General features: G+C 38.0%; 1 protein-coding gene across 1 annotated transcript in view; it reads left to right on the top strand.

Annotated features, from left to right (window-relative positions):
- The window catches only part of LOC126299609 (sarcosine dehydrogenase, mitochondrial), a 274,922-nt gene extending 254,618 nt beyond the window's left edge, over nucleotides 1-20,304 (top strand). The window contains exons 16-17 of the mRNA XM_049991642.1: nucleotides 1,584-1,691; nucleotides 17,982-20,304. Of these exons, the coding sequence (XP_049847599.1) occupies nucleotides 1,584-1,691; nucleotides 17,982-18,159 (286 nt within the window). The 3' untranslated portion in view covers nucleotides 18,160-20,304. The remainder of the gene's footprint in view (nucleotides 1-1,583; nucleotides 1,692-17,981) is intronic.
- Nucleotides 20,305-23,477: the final 3,173 nt, after the last annotated feature.

Raw genomic sequence — 23,477 nt, 5'->3', positions numbered from 1 at the left:
TAGTGACAAGTTCAGGTAATGATGATTGAGGTGGATAGCAATTATGCACCCTTCTCTCCAAAGCAGACCATTAAGGCTCAATAATATTTATATCTGGTGACTATTGGTGGCCAGGGGAGATGCAACAATTTATCCTCATGCTCACAAAGCCTGTTCTGGACAATGCAAACTGTGTTAACAGGGACATTGTTGTCTTGAAACACAGTATCATGATTGAGGAACAAATGTTGTACCATGGGATGTACCTGTTCAGCCAAAATGGTCACATAATCCTTGTAGAGTAACCACAGGGCCCATGGAATAGTGTGATATGGTTGCCCAAATTGTCACTGAACCCCTGCAATGTTTCACTTTTGGACCATAAACTTTGCCAGAAGCTGGAAACAGTGTGAAACAAAATTCATCCAACCAAATGATTTCCTTTCATTGATCTTTTGTCCAGGTTTTATGGATTTGGCACTATGTTTTCTGATTATGGGAATTAGCATCACTGATGAGTGGTTTTTGAACTCAAGTTCACCCTGCAATTCTCTTCATATGGAGCTCCCTTCAAGTTATTTTGGTGCTGAGAGGCTTCATGAGTGCAACACTCAGCTCTCACCCAACACACACTCTCATCAGTGGTGTGACTTAACATATGATGTTTTTCTGTTTTCCATGTATGTGGTATAAATTTTGATATGATGCCTCTTGAAACCCCAAATACTTCAGCCATGTTGCACTCACAACTACACAAAACACTATTCTGATCACAACTGACACTTGAGGACATTGTACAGGAGCCATTCATGGTCAAATGCAATGGTGCAACCTGCTCACTTGGCAGCATCTGCATTAATGTTCAAGCATGCATTTCTTTTAGCATCTCCATATTTTTGTCCAACTCCTGCATGTCCTGATATATCACAGACACAGCAGTCAACTGTGCGTATAATTTCTTTTAATTTGTGAATCTTGCTGTAATCATAATATTCTAGTTACCCTATATCTTCAGTTGCTGTTTTACTACAATATTTGTAGGCCAAATAGAGAAATGTCATAATCTGTGAATATATTAGTATATAATGCTTATATTTTTATATATTAACATATTCACTGTATTTTCTCATTTCCTTATGTCATACCTGTTATCAGTATGTGTGCAGAATTTTTATGTTTATTTTCATTTACTAGCTTCATATGATAAGTGGCACTTTATTGGTGCAAATACTAAACACTTTTGTTGCTGTAAGTCCTGTATCATTATGAAAAAAAAAATTACTCTGTGTGGAAACATAATATGGCACTTCTGGGCTCCAGTAAGTAAAATCAAGTAAATCAGATGTAAGTCAGGCAGTCATACTTTCACCTGATGAAAATGAATCATTCGTGTTGCATAAAACAAAACAAAAAATTGTAAAATGAAAAGCAACTTGCAAAAACAAAGGAGCAATATTTACACAGTTGGATGATATACATAGTAATGAAATTTTCTCATGATTTTTGTCCTCTGTAAACATAAATCTTGCTTTCTTGTTGAACAACTACTTATTGTGTCTAACATCAGAAAAATATGTTTACTATTAATTATTGTTGTATTATAGGCAAATTCCTGTGTGGGGACTTGAAACAGTATGGAGAGATGGCCAAGTAGTAGGTTACCTTAGGAGAGGAGACTATGGATATGCTCTAGGAGCAAGTATTGGACAAGGGTATGTGATTTATTCCATATTGCAAACCTGTAAGAGCAGTGCTAATTTTACTCCTGTTTGTTTGTTTGTTTGTTTGTTTGTTTGTGTGTGTGTGTGTGTGTGTGTGTGTGTGTGTGTGTGTGTGTGTGTGTGTACACACAAACACACACACACACACACACACACACGCACACACACACACACACACACACACACCTCTACCTCTACATATATGAACAGTTGTGTTAATTTTGTGTTGAAAGCAGTAAACCCACAACTGTGTACATAATTTATGTTAAACACTATTCATATGACAAACAATATGGGACAGTGATAAGACACTGGACTCACATTTAGCAGGATGGTGTTGCAGTTCCCCAGCTGCCCACTGAGATTTAGGTCTTCTGTGGTTTCTCTAAATTGGGTAATTCAAGTGTTGGGTTGGTTCCTACAAAACTTACATTGCCAGTTTCCTTCACTATGCTTCTTTAACATGAGCCTGTCCTCTCACTCTGATGACCTCATTATTGATGAGATATTAAACTCTGATCTTCCTCCCTTCAGTTTTACTACAGCACACATATGAAGTTCTCAAAAAATGTAGTAAAACTGAGAGAGAATAATATTAAGATTTTTCATCTAGAAATTAATATTCAGAAGAAGACTGATGTGAAGTGCAATGAATATGGAAACATCTATAATTAATATGGCTAAGAGAAAAGGCGTGATTTGTAAATCACATACACAAACAACAGTGCATTTTCCATGACTCAGGACAGCAGTATATATAACTAAAAGTCAAACTTCATATCATTATTATCCTTTTAGTACATTAGCCTGCCAATTACTTCCACAAACTCTGTCAAAGTCTTCACCTGGATCTATGCTGGCCATGTTTTGAGTTCTCATCATGCCTTACTGATTTAAGTTTCCAAAGGTTTATTTAAATCATTTCAGTCAATGCATCAATAATTCCTTTGAAATGACTGTAGATATTTTTATCCTTCATTCTTGTTGACTCTGTCAGTCTTATACATTCTGGTGTTGATGCTGATAAGACGTTAAATTCTAATTGTCCATTCCAAGGTATCAATGAACAGCAGCATGTAGTCAGGCCTCTAATCTGCTCACCAATGACACTGGCTTTTGAAACTGGAGTAACTAACTGATTGCCCCCTTAAGACTAAGTCCACACCCTAGTGAAAAACTCATGATCACACCAAGAATCAAACATGTGGCAGCCATGCTTACCTCTAACCCATGAGCCGCATGAGGTAGCCATGCGGTCTGAGATGTCTTGTCATGGTTCACACAGCTCCCCCCTTCGGAGGTTCAAGTCCTCCCTTGGGCATGTGTGTGTGTGTGTGTGTGTGTGTGTGTGTGTGTGTGTGTGTGTGTGTGTGTGTGTGTTGTCTTAGCTCTTAGCATAAGTTAGTTTAAGTTATCTTAATTAGTGCATAAGCCTAGGGACTGATGACCTCAGCAGTTTAATCTCATATTCCTTACCACAAATTTACAATTTTCTAACCTATGCAGTCAGAGCAAAGATAAATATAAATAGTTTTTTATGAAAGATTTGATTCCTTGTGCAATGCCTCTATATGTAAGGCAACTCACATCATGAGCACTAAATTGTTGTTACAGAGAAAAAGAGTTAGATGCAGATAATACTTTAAACAGAAACATTCTTGTTCTATAGCTGAATCAGAGGATTAGATGAGAGCACTAAAAGAGATCATAGTTAGACAGCTATGAACCACTGCCCAAGTTTCATTATACAGGTATTACCATTAGGTCATATGCTCTCATTAAACCTTTCCTTGATATCGTATACTCTGGAGCTATTTATCATTCAGAAAGTATTTAAAATGAAAGTCCTGTAATGACAAATGATGCATATATTCTGTTTTGTTATATACTAAATCTATGCATATTTCAGAGGAAAAACAAATTTTAAGAGTTCTCAGCTTTTAACTTCCACTCTCCATCTGCAGAGTCTGAAGATAGAGCTTTTGCTCTGAAACATTTATAGCGTAAATAAAAAGCAAAGCACTGAAATATGACCCTCTTTTATTTCTAACATATACAGGGTTATAATTATTGAACTATATGAAAGAAAGTAAATTAGTTACAAACTACAGCGTAACTTTATTCAACATGAAAACATCACTACAGATGTTCAGATTTAGGTTATGACATGTTTGATATGCCTGCCATCATTGGCAGTTTTCAGCTCAGCAATGGTGTTGGTGTTATTACTGTACACCTTGTCTTTAATAAGGCCCCACAAAAGGAGTCGCATATTTTCAGATCTGGAGAATATGGCGGCCAACTGTGGCCCATGTCAGTGGCCTCTGGGCACCCCAGAGACAGAATATGGTCTCCAAAGTGCTCCTCCTGGACATCAAACACTCTCCTGCCTGAATGGGGTCAAGCTCCATCTTGCATTAACCACATCTTGTCCAAATAATCTTCTGAAAACTTTCTCGCATCTTTCAGTAATCACCATGACATCAAGGAATATCACACCAATTATTCTGTGACTGGACATTGCACACCACACAGTCACTTGCTAAGGGTGAAGAGACTTCTCAACCATGAAATGCTGATTCTCAGTCCCCCATGTGCACCAGTTTTGCAGAACCCATCCAAATGAAAGTGGGCTTTGTTGCTAAACCAAACCATACAGTTCACTCTAATTCCCATCATGCCCCATGGGCAACTATGCAGTTTGAATGTCTTAATGCAAACTATTCAGAAGTTATGATGATTTTATTTCATATAGTTCTCACCCTGTATGAATTCCACTATCTCTCTTAGGCAAGAAATGACAGAATGGTTTTGTTAATAATGAAAAAGCAGAATAATTAATTGGTTTTCAGTCCCATATGGTATAGGGGACAATGTAATAGAGACACAGCATAGTGTAGCGCTACAACAACAGTTTATTTGCACAAGTATACACTGTAGCAAAACACATCCATGTTACAAGGAAGCATGGACCACACTCTCCTCATACAGCGGGACAAAGATTACACAGAGCTCCCTCCTCCCATACTGTGAAGCACTGGTATTAAGGAGGTGAGGTTCTCAGTGCTCTGCATAGATTTCAAAATATTGCAGGTATGTGGATGGGCATAGCATGTGGCTGAAGCGGGATTGTTGGAGAGTGATTGGTGTTCTGCACAATGTGTTGAGGTCAGGCTGTGATGAATTATCCTCAAAAGAAGTTGTTGCTGTTAGAGCGAGTATTGAAATTAGAGGGATGGTAACCTTGAGGAAATGATTGGAGGATGCATATGATGAGATTGTTGCTGAATCAACATCAGTAAATAAGTACACAGTACATAAGAACAAGTGAAATGGCGATTGCAGATCCATTCTTGGTGTGGCATTTGGGGTGCTTACCTCCCATGATGTGGAGGTTGTCTGTTAATTTAACACACAAACCAATGGTGTCAAGTGACTGTGACTGTGACTGACTGTGAGTGTAAAGTCAGTGTCAGGCACAGTGTGCATTGTCACATTGTCAGAGTGTTGGTATGGGTCGATGTGTCAACAGTGAATGGATTGTCCACAAGCATCTACATTGGTTAACTTATACCGTGGTGGGTTTGCCATTGAGCAGAATTTTATAGGTTTATGCACTGTGTTTTAACATATTGTGTGGTCCCGTGTAAAGGGTATACAGAGCAGAGCAAATTGTATTGTCACAGAGCATGATGTGGGTACAAACCGCAAGTATTTTGTGGGTGAAAATCTTGGGGATACTGTGATATTGTGGGGCCAAGATTTTGAGGTGAACAAAGTGTTATTTTATTCTTGTAATGAGAGTCACAGTTTCAGTGGTATCCATTGTTGTTACCTGAAAATGAAATCAGTAGGGATGGCAAGTGGTTTGCCATATAAGAATTCAGTGAGGGGTGCCTTTCATTGTTTCTTGTGAGGCACCCATGGCAGTACTTCAATCCAGTAACCTCCATGGCTGATTAAATCAGCCTTTAGTGTGTGGTGCCACCATTCCACTATACCATTGCTTTGCTGGTAGTACATAGCAGTTTGTTCGTGGTGGATGGCACAGAGGGAGCACAGTGCAGAAAACAAAGTGGACTCAAGCTGTCGACCCTCATCAGTGGTAATTGGTGGAAATTCTGCTGACATGTTTGCGTAGTGGAATAGCTTCGATACAATGTGTGACTCAGTCATTGATGGATAGTAGGGTAGCATACAATAGTTACCTTTGGATTCATGAAAGGATTCTACTATGTCAGTGTGCCCTTTTGCTATTATCAAAGAAGCATTGTGCATGTTGTCTTACTTTGCTTCCTCTGGTAAAGTGTACATGTTCATTTCCATCCTCTGCAGTCTTTTTTGACATGTGGACACATGAAATGATCAGTTACTAGTTTTGTCATAGGTCAGATACCAGGGTGTGCTCAGTTGCACATATGATCAAAAATAAGTTTCCAAAATTTCTATGGTACTAGAGGATGAACTTAGTTCTATGAGATATTGCATAATATCTGCCTTGTCATGCCTGGAATGAAATGGCTTTCAATCTTGAGGTTCATTGCAGTGTCATTGAGTAGTTCTTCGATTTGTGTATCTTGTAGTTGTATTTTTGAAAATTCTTCATAATCAATTGTGTGTAGATGGCATTGATGCATGATAAACAATTGGCAATGATATTGTCTGCACACTTAAGGTGATGTTTGTGCATCAAAAATTGAGCAATGTTATTGAGGTGTCAAAATCATCTTGAAGATAAATCTTTTGATAGGTTATGAATGGAGAAGATCAGCCATCAGCATTGTTTTCAAAGTGGCAGATTGCCTCATAGACAGTGAAAAGTTCATATTCATAAGACAACCATTTGTGTTATGAGGCAGTGAGCTTCTGAGAACAGCATGTCGGGGGTTGTTGCATTTCTGCCACCTCCTGTTGAAGGACAGTGCTAATTGCAAAGTCACTTGCATCCATGTATATTGATAATTGTGCATGAGGGAGTGAGTGTGTCAGAGTTGTTTTATTTAACTAAGGCATTTGATTGTGTTGATCACAAAATACTGCTCCAGAAGATGGACAATTACGGAATGAGGGGAGTAGCTCACTTAAGCAACAGACAGCAAAAGGTCATTCTTCACAATGTTGAGAATGGCTGTGATGTGGGGTCTGAGTGGGGTATGGTGAAGTGGGAGGGGAGGGGGGGGGGGGGCAGAGATCAGTGTTGGCGCCACTCCTGTTCCTTATTTATATGAATGATATTCCCTCTAGTATTATGGGTAACTCTAAAATATTTCTGTTTACTGATCACACTAGCTTGGTAGTAAAGGATATTGTGTGCAACATTGGCTCAGTTTCAAATACTGCAGTTCATGACCTAAGTTCGTGGCTTGTAGAAAATAGATTACTGCTAAATCACAGTAAGATTCAGTTTTTACATTTTCTAACACACAAATCAATAAAACCTGACGTTTTAATTTCACAGAATGGGCATATGATTAGTGACACTGTCGTGGAAAACCCACATTCAGGATCTTGTTCAAAGACTTAATGCTGCCATTTGTACTATTCGAACAGTATCTAAAGTGAGTGATCAGTCAACATGAAAATTAGTCTACTTTGCTTATTTTCATTAGCTTATGTCATATGGTATTATATGAGGGTTGGGACTTTAATAGTGGCAGCTATTTATTTACATATCGTACAAAATAGATATGTGTTTCGAAGTTTTACTGTCCTTCTAAGTAGTCATCAGCATTGCGTATAACCCATTGCCAGTGATGTGGAAGTTGTAGGATACTCTAAGCAGTGCCAATTGTGTTGACAGTTCGAGCAGCATGGTCTATTGCCTGACGAATTTGTAGCAGTTCTGAAGTGAATGCCATGAAGTGTTTCCTTCATTTTAGAAATAGAGTTGAACTCATGAGAGCTTAATTCAGGGGAGTGCAGTAGGTGGTACAGCACTTAGCAGCAGCATCAGTCAACTAAATCAGTAACAGCTTGCACTGTATGTGCTTGAGCATTGTCTGGCAAAAAGATGGTCCGGTCCTGCAGGAAGTGTCATCAGTTCTGTATCTATGCTGTTCAGTTTTGGAACACAACCTACAGCCAGTAATGTCATTTCTTGTTAACAGTATTAGCTTATTCTCAACAATAAGCAGCTTTTACTCAGTTAATACTCAGCAGACATCAAACCTACATTTGGATCAGACTTCCTTAACTCTTGTGCCGAAAGGTGTGCAGTATACTGTTGCATTCATTTGCAATAAGCTACCACTGGAATTCAAAAATCTTAGCATTAATCCACGTGCTTTCTAATTGAAACTGAAGAGTTTCCTCATGAGTCACTCCTTCTATTCTGTCGAGGAGTTCCTAGAAAAATTAAGTTGATTCTTGTTCTGTTGTTGGTTGAGTTTACCTAAATTTATGGACTGACTTTTTTGGGTTCATAAACATCTACTTTTATCTGTTATTACTTTACATGTTGTAATTTCATGTACTGACACGTTCCATGACCTTGGAGATGTGCTCCTCAATTTGGTCCTACTGAACTTGACGTGTAAGTAAAATGAGTTTTGTTGATTACAGTAGTGGCTGGATGCCTAAAATAGAAACCACATGAGCCAGAAAAGTAAATTCATTTTCTTGTAGTTGACATTTTTTGTCCATGATAATGACACCATCTGTGGAAAGAATATCAAGAACTTCTTTAAAATATTTCATGGGTGTTGTTATCTCCTGAGAAAATGAGATTGTCATCTGAGTATGCGTAGCGGAAGGACAGCTTGAAGAAGATGCTCTCTAAGTATTGTTGTCATGTTTGGCCTGCATTTTTGAGGTCATATGGCATATAAAAAAATATTCAAACAGTCTGAATGGTGTAATGATTGCCATCTTCTAAACATCATCTTTCAACACACTCAACACAGATACATCCATGAGATAGTGGGTAAAGCTTTGTATGTTGGGTATCGGGTAACTGTCAATGATAGTGCTTGTATTAAAGATTCTGAAATCGCCACATAAACACAGAGTAATATCTTTGTTTAGTGCTAGTTTGATGTGTGAAGCCCATGGGCTGTATGAGGGTTGAACTATTCTAGCTTTTAAAAGTTCATCGACCAGTATCTTCATCATACACCGTTTGTTAGGTGTGAGCTGGCACAGTCTGTGCTGAACGGGAGCTCTGGTGTGGTACGGATATGGTGCACTTTACGACTGATGTTCATAACCAGCACCATAGTTGAAGTGGCGTATTGTTCGTTAAATGTTTAATGTTCATTTTATATTATATGTTGCTGTGGTAAGCTCAATGGATGTCATTTGTATTGCTTGTTGAAGCATGTAGCCATCCATCTGGAGGCAGAGAGATTCTAAGTATTCTTCAATGAGACAAAACTGGTTTCATTGAATTTTTTCGAGTGGGGTGACTCAATCAAGGAGATGGTGCTAATACTCATCCATATCTGTAGCCTGTCGTTTTTTATTACAGATAGTTGTAGACACATTTTGTCACTTTAGATGGAGGGCGTAAGTGATGACACCAGAGACTATGCAGTCAGTGTGACACTGAATAAGCATGCCTTTAGCTGAATCAGGGAGTAGACTTGTAATCCCCCCCCCCCTCCCCTCCTTCCTAATTCCCATCTATTATCCACAATAAGCAAAGCCTTTTCTGGAGATTTGGTAAGAGTAAGATTAGAATAAACTTTTTAGTTTTCTTAGCTTTTCTTGCAGAGTTGGCCCCAGTTCTTCTTGTCTAGGTGTCTGGTTCTTGAAGCTGAAATTTTCACATTTTAGGTCCTCATGAATTGATCTAAATAATTTTGAAGATGGTTGTTGCAAAATTTTTGTTTTTACATTAGTACATTTTGTCACGTATCATACAGTCTTTTCAATTTTCACATTCATAAAGCCAAAATTACATTGTCTGCCCAAAATACAAAAATATGTCTCCTGATCACATCAGAGGCATGCTTACTACTATCTCACTTGGAGGAAATAATGTTCCAAAGGATTTACAAGTTCTCTTCAGACATGAATTTCTATTAGTTTTGATTATTATTTCATAAATGAATCCAGAAATAAACATACTAAACAGTACTACATTGCATAATTAATAATAGAAATTTTAAGGGCGCCAAATAATTCGTAATTTCAAATGTTTCTAAAAAAAAATAATTTTAACTGTACATTCAGAGTTAGTACTAATCGATTGTAACATCTAAAATAAAGTAATTCCTTTCCATAAATTTCAGCTTGAAATATAACATATTATGTATAAAATTATGTGAAAGTTTATGTGAAAGACAGAATATACATGTGTAGAAGTATCTGATACCTAACATATCACAGAAAACGTAAGAAAAATATTTACTCTACAAGTCATAATCTATAGATATATGAGGACACAGAATCCAGATTTCCAGATCTGTCAAACATTCTGTCTCAAGACAAATGCTTCAAAGTCAAAACTACAACATTACAACACTAAACTACAGAAATAAGTGCAGAGGCAATGTAAATTACTAGAATTACAAATTGCAAGTTTACATCTATAAAGTCACCCCTTAAAAGAGAAGAAAAAAAATTCAGTGCCTAAATGTATGATGAGTGAGCCGACTCGAGAAACTCACAACGATAGGTACAGACCAGAAGAATATACTCAATCACAAGTAGGAGTATAGCACAAAATCAATCAGCCACATACATAAATACATTAATGCATTTACTAGGCATTCTTGTATTTTAATAACCATTTAAATTTTGTGTCGATTTGTTTGTGTTCTCTGTAGTTTAGTTCAGACCTTCTTTGCACAACAGTTTTTAGCATGGATAGGGACTGCAACTGCTGTGTTCGGTTGCAGGCTGAGTTGGCATCCCTTCGCTCCCAGGTTCAGGCAGTGTTGGCTTTGGTCACACAGCCTGAGGCTGTTGCCAATGGGTATCACTGTGGGGGTCCAGATGGGGGTTTGTCGGGGACAGCCAGCTCGTCCCACGCGTCCTCCGATCGGACTATGACTGTGGCTGCCCGGGATACTGCCCACATTGAGGCTGATCCCTCACCTGTGGTAGAGTGGGAGGTCGTCTCGAGGTGTGGCAGGGGGCGAAAGACATTCCAGAAGGCTGAACAGAAGGCCTCTCCAGTTTGTCTGACGAAACGGTTTCAGGCTCTGTCTCCGGCTGATACTGATCTTTGGCCGGACATAGCTGCTTGTCCTGTTCCAGAGGTTGCCCCTCAGTCTGCAAGATTCAGGCGGTCACAGAGGGTGGGCTTACTGGTAGTTGGGAGCTCCAACGTCAGGCGAGTAATGGAGCCCCTTAGGAATATGGCAGCAAGAGAGGGGAAGAAAACCAATGTGCACTCCGCGTGCATACCGGGGGGAGTCATTCCAGATGTGGAAAGGGTCCTTCCGGATGCCATGAAGGGTACAGGGTGCACCCATATGCAGGTGGTCGCTCATGTTGGCACCAATGATGTGTGTCGCTATGGATCGGAGGAAATCCTCTCTGGCTTCCGGCGGCTATCTGATTTGGTGAAGAGTGCCAGTCTCGCTAGTTGGATGAAAGCAGAGCTCACCATCTGCAGCATCGTCGACAGGACTGACTGCGGACCTTTGGTACAGAGCCGAGTGGAGGGTCTGAATCAGAGGCTGAGACGGTTCTGCGACCATGTGGGCTGCAGATTCCTCGACTTGCGCCATAGGGTGCTGGGGTTTTGGGTTCCGCTGGATAGGTCAGGAGTCCACTAAATGCAGCAAGAGGCTACACGGGTAGCAGGGGTTGTGTGGCGTGGACTGGGTTTTTTTTTTAGGTTAGATGGCCTCGGGCAAGTACAGAAAGGACAACAGCTTCAAAGGGTGCAGGGCATGCAGAAACCAAGCAGCAATCGGTATTGTAATTGTAAACTGTCGAAGCTGCATTGGTAAAGTACCGGAACTTCAAGCGGTGATAGAAAGCACCGATGCTGAAATCGTTATAGGTACAGAAAGCTGGCTGAAGCCAGAGATAAATTCTACTGAAATTCTTACAAAGGCACAGACGGTGTTTAGAAAGGATAGATTGCATGCAACCGGTGGTGGCGTGTTTGTCGCTGTTAGTAGTAGTTTATCCTGTAGTAAGTAGAAGTGGATAGTTCCTGTGAAATATTATGGGTGGAGGTTACACTCAACAACCGAGCTAGGTTAATAATTGGCTCCTTTTACCGACCTCCCGACTCAGCAGCATTAGTGGCAGAACAAAACGAAAATTTCTGTTCCGACACTGACAATGTTGAGTGTTTATGGAAAAAGTTTAAGGCAATCGTAATATGCGTTTTAGACAGGTACGTGCCGAGTAGAACTGTGAGGGATGGGAAAAACCCACCGTGGTTCAACAACAAAGTTAGGAAACTACTGCGAAAGCAAAGAGAGCTTCACTCCAAGTTTAAACGCAGCCAAAACCTCTCAGACAAACAAAACCTAAACGATGTCAAAGTTAGCGTAAGGAGGGCTATGCGTGAAGCGTTCAGTGAATTTGAAAGTAAAATTCTATGTACTGACTTGACAGAAAATCCTAGGAAGTTCTGGTCTTACGTTAAATCAGTAACTGGCTCGAAACAGCATATCCAGACACTCCGGGATGATGATGGCATTGAAGCAGAGGATAGCATGTGTAAACCTGAAATACTAAACACCTTTTTCCAAAGCTGTTTCACACAGGAAGACCGCACTGCAGTTCCTTCTCTAAATCCTCGCACAAACAAAAAAATGGCTGACATCAAAATAAGTGTCCAAGGAATAGAAAAGCTACTGGAATCACTCAACAGAGGAAAATCCACTGGATCTGACGGGATACCAATTCGATTCTACACAGAGTACACGAAAGAACTTGCCCCCCTTCTAACAGCCATGTACCCCAAGTCTCTAGAGGAACGGAAGGTTCCAAATGATTGGAAAAGAGCACATGGTAGTCCCAGTCTTCAAGAAGGGTCGTCGAGCAGATGCGCAAAACTATAGACCTATATCTCTGACGTCGATCTGTTGTAGAATTTTAGAACATGTTTTTTGCTCGATTATCATGTCGTTTTTGGAAACCCAGAATCTACTCTGTAGGAATCAACATGGATACCGGAAACAGCGATCGTGTGAGACCCAACTCGCTTTATTTGTTCATGAGACCCAAAAAATATTAGATACAGGCTCCCAGGTAGATGCTGTTTTCCTTGACTTCCGGAAGGCATTCGATACAGTTCCACACTGTTGCCTGATAAACAAAGTAAGAGCCTATGGAATATCAGACCAGCTGTGTGGCTGGATTGAAGAGTTTTTAGCAAACAGAACACAGCATGTTGTTATCAATGGAGAGACGTCTACAGACGTTAAAGTAACCTCTGGCGTGCCACAGGGGGGTGTTATGGGACCATTGCTTTTCACAATATGTATAAATGACCTAGTAGATAGTGTCAGAAGTCCCATGCAGTTTTTCACGGATGATGCTGTAGTATACAGAAAAGTTGCAGCATTAGAAAATTGTAGCGAAATGCAGGAAGACCTGCAGCGGATAGGCACTTGGTGCAGGGAGTGGCAACTGACCCTTAACATAGAAAAATGTAATGTATTGCAAATACATAGAAAGAAGGATCCGTTATTGCATGATTATATGATAGCGGAACAAACACTGGTAGCAGTTACTTCTGTAAAATATCTGGGAGTATGCGTGCGGAACGATTTGAAGTGGGATGATCATATAAAATTATTTGTTGGTAAGGTGGGTACCAGGTTGACATTCATTGGGAGAGTCCTTAGAAAATGTAGTCCATCAACAAAGGAGGTGGCTTACATAAGACTCGTTCGACCTATACTTGAATATTGCTCATCAGTGTGGGATCTGTACCAGATCGGGTTGACAGAGGAGATAGAGAAGATCCAAAGAAGAGTGGCGCGTTTCGTCACATGGTTATTTGATAAGCATGATAGCGTTACAGAGATGTTTAGCAAACTCAAGTGGCCGACTCTTCAAGAGAGGCGCTCTGCATCGTGGTGTAGCTTGCTCGCCATTTTTCGAGAGGGTGCATTTCTGGATGAGGTATCGAATATATTGCTTTTCCCTACTTATACCTCCCGAGGAGATCACAAATGTAAAATTAGAGAGTGCACGGAGGCTTTCAGACAGTCGTTCTTCTCGTGAACCATACACGACTGGAACAGAAAAGGGAGATAATGACAGTGGCACGTAATGTGCCCTCTGCCACACACCGATGGGTGGCTTGCGGAGTATAAATGTAGATGTAGGTGTAGATCTCTTGTAAGTTGACTGGATCAACAAGGGTGCAGTCATATAGGAGTGTGGGAGTGGATTCACCCACATCCGTCAGTTTCCTCTCTAGATTTTTCATCACACGCTCCAACAGATAGATAATTCATGTCTAGCTTTCATGCTGAATCCTGAAACATTATTTTGTGTACTAAGTATGCTGTTCAATACCTCCCTTTGCCTATCTATGTTGAAAAAATGAGTATACCGGGTTTATGTCAGAATGGATTAAAAAGTGTTCACATACCCAGTACATTAATAAACAGAGCTAAATGCAAAGAAAAAAATGAACTAGTAAGGTAATACACACAGATATACTAAAGGTATCTCAAAGTAAAATTTATTTAGTGATTAGCAGGTTAGAAGAAATTATGTACACAAGCCAGACAAGTTCGACTGCACTGATACAACATCCAACAAATGGCTACAAAATGAGGTATGGACTATAGTCCCCAATGTACTGACATAAGCATATTGTGTTTAACATATGTATGTGTTTGGATTGCACATATGAAGCTTTAAGATACTATTCCTAATATTTACAGTACACATGTGTAAAACAAGTCTTCACTCAATTTACCACAACACCCATGGCTTTACCAAAAAAAGTTCATGACAATTAAATTTAATTATTTTCTGGAGAGTGCACAGGACTATTAATAATATTTAACACTAATAGCATTGTAAAAAAAGAAATTTATTATTAGATATTTAGTGACATTGTCCCATTTCAAAATTGTAAAAGTATCTACTCGTTTAGTAGCATACCATATATGTATCAAATTCTGTAGCACAACTGTATTACAAAACAGAATTATATAGTTGTATGAACCTACAAATAGAGTGTATATTTTCTTCCAGACTAGGGGTCACTAAGCATCCATGTTCAGAGGTCTTGTCTTCTATATGAAAAATTAAAAGTACCTGAGATTTTCCATTTTGCTTTGCTTAACTGTAGCTCCTCTTATCTTTACATCTGCAATGGACATTCCCACAAAAATTTTACTGTACTTGATCTTGTCTCTACCACAAATCAGGCTACCTGAATCAAATATTTGCCTTCCCACTGACCAATTTTAATTTAATGTAAGGATGCCCAAAATCTGAATCATTCTCTCTGTTGCCAGACATTTCATGCAAAAGATCACTTTCAATTTCATCAAATGGTACATCCACACTGTCTTCACAAAGTTTTATCAACTTTACAGGTATCATAACATTATTTTGATTACTCATGTTATCAGGTAAAGATTGAACACAATAAATAGATTCTGTGGCACAACTAACATCACTTATTACAGAAGGAACACAAAACACATTACTGTCAGAATTAAACTGCCTGCTTAGATCCTCTTTCTCTTCATTCCACAAATTGGGATACAAATTCTGACTAACCACAGCTAACTTATTCCAGAATGCACCTTTATCTAAGTTATCATCGATCTGGCCCCAAACAAAACTTCAACAAGTTTTCACCTTTATTCTCCAGACTCACAGATACTTCACCTTTACTGTTTGGATCTTTATTCTGCATGACATTAATGAAAACTGTTTTGACTGGACTGGTATTCCATGACCCTCACTTACAACATCACATACATTACTTACCTTACCTGTATTGTCATCATCATTTACAAATAATTCTGAAATATCATTATTCTTTAACTCCGCAAATATCTGATACTCATCATCATCATGATATTCCCCAAAATTACTTCATCAACAACATAACTGACAGTACAAGTCTCATCTCCATCAAAGTCAGTTACCTCAGCTACATTTGTCTGCAATAAGCCACCAGTCTCAGACTTACAAACTTCAGTGGCTTCACAGCTCTAATTCACATCTACATCAAAAATACCATGTAGTTCAGATCCACTAGAGTCATCACTTGATTTACATACATCAGCAATACTGTTTTCTGCCCAAGAAAAGAAACCATTAGTACATACTACATCAAAAGTCTCACTACTCTCACATTCTGGTTTGTGATTAGCACTTACATCACCATAATTAGACATAGTATCCCAAAAGTTTTGATCAAAACATAAATGAGAAACCTGATATTCCTTCTGTTCAGTTTCAGATACATGTGTCATATCATTAACACTGTTACTATTTTCTATTTGCAAGTGTGACTTGGGGGTCCTGTGTTTGTTTTGTTTCCTTGCTCCGTAGCTGTGAACCTTCATTGAGGCAAGCTGCTACTTCCCAAGTAGTTACTTCTATGATTGTTTCTTCTAATAAAATGCCCATGGTTGTCTGCATCATTCCTATCCTGCTGATGTTCAAAATTTTTCTCTCTCTTGACACTTTGATCTTCACAGAAGTTACCATTATCTCTGTTTCTGTGGTCACTCCCATTGTGATTTCTATCATTTTCATTATTATGGCACATAATTCTTTCTACTGCTCTATCCAGCCAGTCAACAAATCATAAAAATTGTTCTAGACCATTGTCAGGTCCATGTACTAAATCCCACTGCAATCTTTCTGGTAATATTCTTTTGAGTGCATCAGTCAAGGCCATTTTGTCAAATGGTTGTCAAGATGTGCTAATTTTCTAAGTTGGTTCTTACAAAGCTCTTTCAAAGTGTCATTCTTATTTCTATAATTAGGACCACTCAAAAATTCACTTTTGTTTCTCCTCTGTTCTGCTTCTGACCAAAATTTATTTAAAAAACTTTTCTCGAAACCCTGATATGTTACCCACTGACTTATATTTAAATTTATCCATGACAGAGCTTTGCCTCCAAGAAATATTTTAACAAATGTAGTGTTTTGATTGTCATCTGTACCTGACACAAAACTATCTGTGAAGTGGTGCAGAAAATACACTGGATGTAAATCCAGAGCTTTGCCTCCAAGAAATATTTTAACAAATGTAGTGTTTTGATTGTCATGTGTACCTGACACAAAACTATCTGTGAAGTGGTGCAGAAAATACACTGGATGTAAATTATCTAAAGGAAAACTTTTGATAGGAGTGTTGAACTATGCAATACCATGTCAACAATACCATGTGTGGTGATAATGAAGCTGAATGTCTCATTCCTGTATACAGTGCAAAGGTTAGCACAAGTAAACCCTTTGAATTTATGCATGACTTTGGTGTCATAAATTTGAAATTTGGTTCAAGTAGCATGGTAAAACTGTTGATCATGGTAGGTTGTCAAATAGATGAGAGATCCTGTGGTAAATATTTAGTGTGTACCACTTGTGGACAGGTGGTAATGTCAAGGTTACACAACACACAATAATTCCTCACTAGGACTCCATTTTTCACCATTTCTATTGTTTTTGGTTCACCAATGAGTATCACTGTCACTTTTTTCTAAAACACTTCTTGGGGAGACTGATTGTGGAGCACAGCATGATATAGTGTTGCACTCATGGGTGAACATTGTGAATTGCAGTGTACAATTGGTGCAGATTGGCTGCATTGCTGCTGTAGAACATCCAGCTGAGGGTGTATTTGTCATAATCTGCAGCTGCCACAGGTCAACAATATAGTCCCGTACAGTGTAGAGGATAAAATAATAGAAGCATGACATGGTTTAGTGGAACAATAATACTTTTTTTGCGCAATTGATACACAGTAGCAAACTACATCAATACTAGAAGGAAGATTGCACTGTCTCCCCATGCATTGGGGAGTGAAGTATCTTGTCACCAGTGTAATTTTTTATGTAGTTCCCACAAGTTCACAGATATAAAATGGAAAACAGTCTCAATTAGGATAGGACATAATTAAAAAAAAAAAAGAACCTGCGACCGTAGTGGTCTCGCGGTTCCACACTGTATCACCTAGAACCACTCGGCCACCTCATCCAGCGTAATTCAACACATATTGATTGAATACCATTTTGTTTTCAAGCAAAAGAGGAATGTGGTACTACTTTTGAATTAATCCTTTAACATGAAATAGTAATTGTGATGGTAGTAAAATATTAATTGATCAAAAACTTGTATCCAGACATGTTATTTTATTTTATTTTTTCCTTCTTGTTGCAGCTATGTGAGGCATCCAGATGGTCGCAAAATTACTACAGATTTCCTTCTAAATGGTTTATATCAGATTGAAATAATGGGGAATCGATACGATGCTGTTCCATACATAAAAAGCCCATTTGACGCAGAAGGGAAAAGACTTCAAGGAATTTATGATGAGCCATTACCAATAAGGCAATAGCATTAAGAATATTTATGTACAAATAAACTGAGAGGAAGGCAAAACACAGTCTCAAAATGTATTATGTAAAGTAAAATGTATGGTTGCCTTGGTTAGTTAAGATTAGAAGCACTTTGTGGCAAAATGGACTGTACATTAAAATTATATGTTTTTGAAACTTTCCAGTTGTCAACATAGTATGTGAAGTAAAAGAAAAAGAATGTTCTTGGTGCCAGAACAGGAACTAACATATTTTTCATCAAGTTTTTGGTAACTGTACAGGAAAAGTTCAGTGTCTGCCAATGGTTTATTGTGCATTTCCCTTTACCATTCTTTCAGTTAATAGCAATATTGAGCTTCATGTCATTTTATGTTAGTAACACAGTGGATATAAATGTCAATAATATAGTTCAAATCCACATAAATTGAAATGAAATGGACTACAGATAATATTTATGTAAATACAGTACCAAAAATATTATAACCAATTATAAATAGCAATTAGTGAAACTTTTGAAGGCTGTGGAAATAATGACTCAGGACACTGCATTATGGATGGTATTGGAAAATGAAAATGAGGGTGGTTAAAAGCATTTCACTACTCAGAGACTACATTGCCAGAGAAGAAAATCAAAACAGATAGTCAATGCGGCATCTTGTTAAATAAATGTAAGTCAAACAATAATATATATGAAGAAAAAAACAAGCAATGATCAATTAAACAGTGGACCAGCATTTAAGCTTATATGTAGTACCAGTGCATATATATATATATATATATATATATATATATATATATATATATATATATATAGCGTGGGGTGAGTCCTGTTGTACAAGAAAGCAGGTAGTGGCATAAAGAACAACGTACATTAAAGGAAATATACATAAATGGACTTCCTTAAATTCCAGTATTGTGATAGTACAGAATCGAGCAATCAAATGATCTGTCAACCAGTAATTTTATTGTTATAGTATTCCATAATGTCAACCTCAAACAGGGATTATTGTTAATCAAATGCTTGCTTTGAAACACTTTTATGAGATTCCATGTAGCACTGCACACACTCATCAGATATGTGGTATATATCCATACGTCAGGTCCCTAGAAGCCATGTCATATGTCACTTTAACTATCAGCCATTTCCTCCACATTGTTTAGATCCAAGTAGGCCCTACTGTTTAGCTGATGATTAGCATGTGCATTTTGACAACAATGAATAACTAAATCAAGGCACATTGATTTAGGGCACAGTATTCTGATGCAACAATCCTAAGCTATACACAGTGGAGATCCATGCATAACATCATTTGATAACATGAGGACATTTCTGCTGATGATGCTCATCTAATTTCTATGATATTCCAGCTCATGTTTTCTTATGATAAGTACTTGCATATTGGTTCTGTGGCATACTTCTTACACTGTATTAATGATGCTCTTTAGTTTTAATTCTATTCTCATGCAATGCACCATTCATATATATTTCTTACCATACTTCACATACTTCTGTTTTGACGCAGAATGCCTTAAGACTTTTCTAGTTTTAAAATTCTTCTCAATACTGGTTTCCTGATTCCTACACACTTTCTTAAAATGACATTTAAGTTATCAGATAACTATATTCCATACTACAGTTGACATATAATTCTTAACTGGGACATCATACTTTCATTTGGTAGGTGTAGTGCTTTATTTATTTTTGACAAATAGAGCAACATTAATTCTGTACATAGAAGGGCTGCTGTAGACCTGGAAACCAGGAAATAGAATAACATGTGTTTGGTGTAAGAGTTTATTTTGGGCAGAGCAATTCATACCCTTTTGAATACAATGATTTCAATGTCAGTATAATGCTTTAAAATTGACAACAGCAGTATTAGTTTTATATTTGTATAATACTAGTGTCACATGACATACTTCACAGTGGGAAGATTGAAATGTTAAGTTTTCTATTTTTAATTTTTAGTATTTTAAATCCTGCCATTACTTATTCCATATATCTGTGAGGCTCTCAAAACCATCAAAATGCAGTAATACCATTTGGTAAGACACCATGTTCTATCCTCAGGTGTAATTTATTTCTCTGGCAGCAAGAACTTCTGTGGTTAAATGGGATATGAAATACAGTATTTCTGTGATTAATAAAGTTATATTTTTATAAACAGTGTATCATTCACCCTTTCAGCCCAAATAGATTTCTGTACTGGATGGTTTATTGATAGCCAGAATATAACATAATTTTGCATATATGGAGCTTGCAACATAAATATGTTTAAACTATATCAAGCAACTAGTAGTGAAATATGTTGTCTATGTTAAACAAATAATCAGTGCCACACAGAATAACAGATGTTACAAAATATACAAATGACAGAAACACCAGAGGTTATCATAATATACGAAATTCATACAATGAAATAAGCAAGTACATAAACATCTATAAATATGTGCCTATTATGGAATAGGCAGTCCTATTTATATTGTTGTGCCATAGACTAGAATCAAAGGCTAAAAGTTATCCTCACAACTCTGATTATCTACACCCTACACAAGGATGGCAGCTGTATTCTTATGGCAGGAACACCAATAACAACATATCTTGCACATTTACTGACCCGCCGATTGCGTTCCTTGGTAGCCATAGTCTTCTTAAAGTTAATTCATCAGTTAGAATGATCTTTAACACTAGAAGGACCAGGGATTCCAATCCACCTGGAAGAACCTAACCGTCATTTTGACAGATACAGTTTCAATTGCCATTTTTAAAAAAGTATACACACTTTAACGTATATTACTTTATTTCAGACAAGTTACACAGTTTAAGAGGATACAGTTTTACATTTTCTGTAGAATTATATGGTACAATGAACATTTTATACTTAAAAATTAATCAAAACATTATGTAACAAAACGTGGAATGGATAACTTTCTGTAGAAAAGAAAACCATGTGTTTTAACACAAATAACAGAAAAGCACACTGTATTCTAGAGAAAACATTTATAACCCTGCTTTTACTCATTCCAAACCACCTGCTGTGTTGTGACACCTCACACAGGTGTAATTCAGCATTGCCTAAACATGGTTCACAAACATACGTGCCATACTTTATACATAAATGCTTGCTTCTGTTCTTGCCTCTATGCCCTCCAATTTGGCAGATCTTCTGAATGTTATAATGTTGTGATACTGTATTAGGAAGAGTATTTTGTAGCCTTGTGGCCTTATATGCTGAAGCCAGCTCCTCTGCCAGTTTGTATATAGACTGACGTCTGCTTAATTTTTCTCCTGTTACTTCCCTATAGACTACCCAAGCATTATAGCTGCTAAACCCAAGACATTGAAAAAAGCATGCTTGGGGCATCTGTGGCATCCATATTTCACAGCGTGAAGCTGAGCCATTTGATTGATTACATGAATGTCATACTTGATATCATTGTAGTAGGCCACTGGCTCTAGTAGCTTTTTAGGGTGTCATTCATTGATACTTACTGTTTCATGCATTGAACTCAAATAAGCACATTTCTGTTCTTTTTCCACTGATAGCATGTTAGCCATGTCACCTGACTTATAAAGAATAGTTGTGTGCAAAGGTGCTACAACATATTTTGCTGATCTACGTATTTCCCTTCTAGATTTCTTCACTGTGCCTAAAATGCTTGTACTCCTACATTTCAAATGTTGTGCAAGGCATTTCATCGTGAAAAAATTGTTGCACGTTATCTTTCTTCCTGAAAAAACAAAGGGCTGCATAAGACACAATACAATATGCTCTGCAAGGGGAACACTTGTGGGATGCAGCTCATCTTTGCCTAGGTAAGGAAACCCTTTCACTACATACTTAGAATTCGTATCAATTGGAAGCCAAAATTTTATTCCAAATTTGTCTGGTTTATTGATCGTGTATTGAATGATAGAGCATCTAGCCTTGCATGGAAGCAGTTGCTCATCCACAGTGATATTTTCACCTGTAATATAAGACAGCAAGGAATTTGCAATGAAAGTATTCCACACATGGGTGGCAGGTGCAAAACAATCTGTCTTTAGTCTATGTGAACACATGCTCTTTTCGTCAAATCACATAAACCACAAAATTTTTGTGAACTAACTTCTGCTCATTGTGTTTCAAAAAAATGCTGGTCCCCATGTATTCAAGCATAAGAACTTCAAAGGAAACGTTTTTGCTCCATATATGTCTCATAAATACATGAATGATATTGTGGCTTCTGTTGCATCAACACTAATGGTCCAATCATCATCATGTAGGTCATGGCATGCTCTATTTTCTGTACACATCTTTATATTTTGAAGCATGCTGTCATCAATTAGTAATCTCCATGCACTAGAATACATATCTTTCCTGGTGTAATTATCAGGTTCTGAGTGTAACATTTCTTTGAACAAGTTTTTTTGTGTCTACTTCTCATTCATTTTAAACCATAACCTGGGCCAGTATTTCTTCTTCTTCTTTTTCTTCTTTTTTAAACAGAGTGCCAGAGTCAGTGTTACAAATGCTTTATTGACATTTGCAGCCATTCCCGGTAGTGTTAAATACAGCATACAACAACTATATGTGCTTCAAAAGTGAGGTTAAATTGGCAAACGTTGTTGGGACATGTATGGGCTTCTTTGACAAATCCATGGATAGCCAAGATTGAATTTTACATCATTTAGCAGGACCTTTAGCATATTTCCCCCAACAAACTCTCACCAACTCATCGGGTGGTAACTGACCGAGAGCTTCTTGCAGTGTAGAAAGCAGTAAAATCCTTCTGCAGCAAACTTGAGACAGAGACTTTCACCATCTTCACTAATCATTGCTCAATTGTCTCTACCTTCCAAAACATTAATCAGCAAAGCCCACCTCACAACATAAGACACCTAGAATATGTAGGACACTTTAGCATGGACAACTGCCATATAAATGGCTTTAAAAATATTGTCACAGGTTGTCTCTCATGAGCATGCAATGCAGTTAGTGGAGTGTCAAGGCCATTGTGAATGCCCAGTGTACTGATCTAGAGTTATAAATGTTATTATGCACTGGTGGCTCCAGTTACAAAATAAAGGAGATCATTGTCCCAGCACTGCAGTTCACCTTACAGTACAACACTACAAGAGGTCAATAATGCCCATATATCATCATTGCACACCACAAAACTTTATCCCAAGCTATTCATGGTCTGTCCCAACATGACATTCATGGTTCCACACATAGTGTGCCTTGATGCTTTGCAAGGCAAGGAGCTGACAAACAGTGCTGTTAGCTCGAAAGAACTTGTTTATGTTGTCAACAAAAGAAAGTGGGTCATTACACATCCACACCTGTTGGTGATA

Source organism: Schistocerca gregaria, chromosome X, assembly GCF_023897955.1.
Source record: "Schistocerca gregaria isolate iqSchGreg1 chromosome X, iqSchGreg1.2, whole genome shotgun sequence".
In the NCBI taxonomy this organism is placed as follows: Eukaryota; Metazoa; Arthropoda; class Insecta; order Orthoptera; family Acrididae; genus Schistocerca; species Schistocerca gregaria.
Note: the sequence above shows the minus strand (reverse complement) of the source record. Positions and strands in the feature narration are given on the sequence as shown.